Here is a 5,397-nt window from a genome sequence, read left to right on the forward strand (position 1 = left end):
CTTTTAGTTTGGAGGATTTCGGTGGTTGAAAGTTGAAAATGATGTTTTTGGACGCATTCTCGAAAAGTTGTGCAAGACTTGGAAGTTGACATATCATCCCACGAGCAGAGGCGGGCTTCACGAAGGAGCAAGCTGAGGTCCAGCTGAAGCGCCAGTGGTTGCCTGTTGCATTTCATTTGTGAGAGCAGCGGTCCACGCAGTCTCCCATGGATGTTCATGTAGGAGCAGAGCTCGCATTTCATTTGTACTCCTGTTGTATTGCACATATTGAAAGGTCAAGCGGATGTTCTCCTCCTCACACTTGTCTCCGGTCGTACCAGGTGGTGGGGGGCATAACGAATGATAATAAGCACGCGTGTTTGAAAGGCGGTGCATGGCCAGCCTCTGGACTGCGGGAGCCAGCAACGAAAGTGGCCTGTCCGGCGTTCGCAAGCCAATGCATTGCCTACGTAGAGCTGGCAAATGCAACGCGGATGGAGAGACGACTGGCGCAAAGTGCAGCCGGCTACGAAAAGGGCACGCGAAAGACACAGACAGAGAGAGAAAGAGAGAGACTGCGTGTGTGTGTGTGTGGAGTCTAGAGTCTAGAGCAGAGTGAGCAAAAGGGTAGTATCTGGAGAAGATTCGCCCCCAAGACGGACCGCTCTGCTTGTGCCAACGTGGCAATATGGCCCACCTCTAGAAGTACAGCAGATCCTCTATAAAAACATACACGAAGACAGCAATACCATATTGCCCTGCACACACACGCACTCCCTCTCTCTCACACTCTCTCTCTCTCTTCCTCTCTCTCCCGCTATTCTCCAGTTGGTCTCACCAAAACTTTGCTGCCGCACGAGATCGTTCTGCCTTTCCCTCTCGCTCTCTTTCCTTGCCTTCTTTGTCTCTCTTCCCACCAACCGCGGACACACTATCTCTGTGATCCCGACCCCCCCCCCCCCCCCCCCCTTTCCTCCAATCTCTGCGCCGTCTTTTCGGCGCTTCACTCTGTCCCCCTGCCCCAGCTTTCCTCTTTTCCATGATCACAGCACAGGTGATGGTCGCACGAGCTACCGCGAGCATTCACAATCTCGACATCTCACCTCATGATCGCCACACGTCTCACAAATTACACGGCGCAGTACATCCATGGCCGCTTCCTGCTGCAAAAGCTCGATTTATTCACAGTAATACAGCCATTGAATCCGACCAGCTTCTCATGACAATGTTCCGGCATCGAGCAGCTGCCGGCCAGGATCGTATTATGTGCAGGCAGCGGCATGTCGCACACTGGAGAGCCCATAGACTGCGCCCTTCGCAATCCAGCAGCTGGAGCCCGGTTAATCACCATCCCATCAACCGGTTATGCCTGGTCACACTCTCTCGCGGTGACAAGGGCAGGAGCTTCGCCACAAGCTTAGACGCTTCCGTGCAACCGGGACTGACCGACAAGCCCGGCGCATTGCCCACCAGCAAGGGTGCGTCCCCCTCCACCACCAAACGGAACCCGAGCCTTGGCGTGGAAGCCGCCGAGGAGCGAATAGAGCGGGTATGTACTGTATATTATTACTATTATTATTATTATAATATTGCAACATTCCTACTAATTCAAATATACGCACTTAAAGTCCCTCGCAACCCATAATCATCCCGTTAAATGTTTATTGCGATATTCGGCGTTTCCAGATGATCTTCGACTGCCGCTTTCTAACGCTGCTAGCTGTTTGGGGATCCCTAGCCGGCTCTGTTCTCTGTTTCTTCCAGGTACTGTACACATGTTCCAAGCACATGCATATGCACACAAACACAACATCTATGTGCAGACATACATGCACATCTATGTATAAGCACACATGCGTGTGCACATACGTGCCCCCACACCCACACACACACACGCACATTCTCTCTCTCTCTCTCTCTACTAGTATTTTCATAGTTTGTAATCACAATGTTGAAGTATGCTCAAAGGTAACAATTGTGCACATCTCATTTCTCCTAGTAGGAAACTTGCAACCACGTTCCAACTTCAAAGTCTATGGCACACAAGGGAATGTAACTTCACAAAAGTAATGAGTATCCTTTTGCATTTTGATTAGGAGCATAATGTCAATTAGTTTCATAGTAGGAGTGTAATGTCAATTTGCTTCATAGTTGGAAGGTAAGTATTAGAGTGCAAATTTTGATACTATCGCGATCAGATATTTTGCTTGCATATATAAAGTAAAAGAGATACCGTTGTTTTAGAGAATGCCCTTTTTGCAAGGGTTTTGTATATAGGCCTCTACACATGGGTGCATCCCTCCCCATATGCGCGCCCCTCCCCCCCCCCCCCCCCCCCCAACAACAAACCCCAAAGGGAAAAAAAAAGACCACCACAAAGCTCTGTCCCACAAGGGCCTACCAAAGAAGAATTTGTTCGAATACATCCTCATTGGAGAGATTTTGATACCTTCTACATAATAAAATTCTTCTTTTTAATTTTAATAAAAATTCTTTGTGTATACATATTTCTCTCTTAAAATCCCTCCTAAATCCAAACAAAGTGTATGAATACATCGTTTATGTATCTACAAGTCCCATAAATTAAGAAAATGGCCCTGCTCAACTCACACTCTAAGATACATTTAAGAGATTGGACCACTTAGGGATCTAGTGCCCACAAGAATTTTTTTAATTATCTAATTTTAGATAGCTATTTTAATGTTCTCTCTAGTGAAACTTCAAGTATGACAATTAAAACATACCAGCAAAACCTTGGGAAAGCCACTATTTTCCAAATTAATATATCACTTTCCTCAAGCCCCATGGACCTGCAATTTAGGAAATGCCTTCTTTTCTCAAAATGGTTGAAGATGTACATCCTCTACTGTGGTAGTTCATGCTTATAAATGCACTTTTGATACATATTTCCTTCTCATAGCACTTTAATATGTAATTGCCAATTAGCTCACATGTAGCACACATTTGGACAAGTGACTATCTATGTATTTCTATTGTCAATTATGTGCAAATGTTGCGAATGTTGCACCACTTTAATGGTTTATAGAAATTTGACTATTCAATGACAAGAAGTAAGTCTTGGAAATTGCAGGGTTCCATTAATGTTGTGATATCAATTTCTGAGTACCTCCATGGATCACTACATGGAATTGATACTGGACATGTCATTTTACTCCTTGTAGAAGCTATTGGTGAGTACATTTACATACACAAGTTTGCATTTATCATAAAGTTGTTCCATCCAATAATGAAATCCATGTAAAATATGGTAGTAGCTAATGCACATTGAATACATTAGAACCTAAAAGTGGGACACTTGTCTTTTGATTTGAGATTAGTATTCAAATTCAACTACTCAAAAAGGCTTATAAGTTTGCATTTACTGTAAACTTATTCCACTTAAATATGCTCAAAACATGGTGGCTTATTTCTGTAGCTCAAATGCCTTGAATAAATCACAATATTAAAACGGAAAAATAGTGATATGGAATTGATTGGATTAATTAGTCTCCATTGCCATTACCAAGGAATCTTATGAGTTGATTCGCATGGCGTAAGTAAGGCGAGTGTTATAGTGATTTGTCCAGAAATATAGCATCTCCTAAAATAGTTAATCAACTCAAGTATGAATAACAAGCTTAGTGCTAATGATTAAATCCGTACATAAGTTAAAACTTTTTATATTTAGATATCATTGACTTCGCAGTATTTGTGTTTTGCATGCAATTCATGACATGCATCTGTAAGGTGGCTTGTAAGGTAAAGCACACTAAGTTAATAGCTCAAGGCTGTAGATGTACCAAGTCAAAATCATTATAGTGCCATGTTGAGATTAGTAAGTTATTTTGATGTGGTCATTGAAGATATGAAATAACACTTATGTACATCGATAAATAGGTGATGACTTCAACAATGGGTGTGATGAGCCTACATGTTTGACATAAAGGACCCCTTAGATTTCTAGAATATGTTGCATCTCTTTTAGGGGAAATGCATAAACTTCTTTCCTTATATGAATGCAATCCATACCCTTGTCTATACCCAATGAGCATGCAATGATATCAGACTTGCATCCAAGAGTTCCAGGTTTTTCTAATACAATTATGTTTGTTATTTGCAATTTAGGGTTGATTAATAATTTTGCATATTGGGAAACCACCCCTTAATTTGGATAGGATGCAACAAAAGTTATGTCTAGCCATCAAACAGAGCGTGTTTATGATACTCCAACATATATATTGATACAATGGAAGGCTGTTTTCAAAAGGCTATTTTCAGAAGATTTCTAGTCGCCTTAGCCTTTCAATTTTTAAGACTAACTTTGGTTGCCTTATATGTAGCATGTATGATTTCCTTAATATGAGTTCACAAGTCACTTATATCCCTCAATGTGGCTACAGATATATACCTCATGGCCACAGTAATGCTTATATTTGGGATGGGTTTGTATGAGTTATTCATAAAGAGCATTGGTAGTGAGATCAATGCAGATTCTTCCCTAACACGTGAAAAAAAGAATATCACAAGCTCTAGCTTGTTTGGACTCTTTCGACTTCAGGTTTGCACATGCTATCATTACTAGTTATTTTGATCTATTCCATGTGATTTTCTCTTTGAAGGAAACTAACCAATTCTTTCCTTTCATGACAAAACAAAGGAACGGCCTCGATGGTTGGAAATCAAATCGCTTGATCAACTCAAGACGAAAGTTGGACACGTGATTGTCATGATACTTTTAGTAGGAATGTTTGAGAAAAGTAAGAGGGTTCCTATAAGCTCCGGACTAGATTTGCTTTATTTTTCCATATCTATCTTGATGTCATCAGGATGCCTTTTCCTTCTCTCAAAGCTGCATTTAAATTAATCCAATGCGAGACCTCTCAAAAAAGCTAGGACAATACAACTATGTTTCTTTGACCTACATTCCTGTATATTTGTGAAATCACAAGAGAAAAAAGAAATTCATTTTCATATCGAGAGAGTGAAGCATTTCAAGAGTCCAATTATCACATGCTTCAGAAATGATCATATATGCATACATTGTATATATATATACCAATTATTTGAAATATATGAATTAGTTTAACGTATAATGTCAAATCTCTCTCTCTCTCTCTCTCTCTCTCTCTCTCTCTCTCTCAACAAATAAATTCTTCTTATCAACTTCATTATTGATAGATGCATAATTATTATGCTATCTTCTTGCATTTCTGTTGTTTCCACCTCTTCTCTTTTCTTGACAATTATATGAAATATGACATTTCTAACCATAGCATTCTCCATTATCATGACTTGTAATCTATTTTCCACATCCTCTATGGCTCCTCTTGCCTCAAGATTGACCTTTGCCACCTATATGTGACTGCCCTTGTGAGTCATGAGATTGCTCCTAATTTTTTCCATAATGGTAACGATTGT

The 5,397-nt window shown here is 40.8% G+C and overlaps 1 protein-coding gene across 1 annotated transcript; it reads left to right on the forward strand.

Annotated features, from left to right (window-relative positions):
• The first annotated feature begins 934 nt into the window (after positions 1-934).
• On the forward strand, positions 935-5,034 carry LOC148009172 (uncharacterized). Its single transcript, XM_087673748.1, has 5 exons — positions 935-1,528; positions 1,666-1,743; positions 3,071-3,170; positions 4,380-4,537; positions 4,637-5,034. The coding sequence occupies exons 1-5, from the start codon at positions 1,019-1,021 to the stop codon at positions 4,841-4,843; spliced, it is 1,053 nt and encodes a 350-aa protein (XP_087529874.1). The 5' UTR covers positions 935-1,018; the 3' UTR covers positions 4,844-5,034.
• Positions 5,035-5,397: the final 363 nt, after the last annotated feature.

This window comes from Lygodium microphyllum, unplaced genomic scaffold, assembly GCF_053477565.2.
Source record: "Lygodium microphyllum isolate KBCC unplaced genomic scaffold, Lygodium_microphyllum_v1.1.10 scaffold_35, whole genome shotgun sequence".
Lineage (NCBI taxonomy): Eukaryota > Viridiplantae > Streptophyta > Polypodiopsida > Schizaeales > Lygodiaceae > Lygodium > Lygodium microphyllum.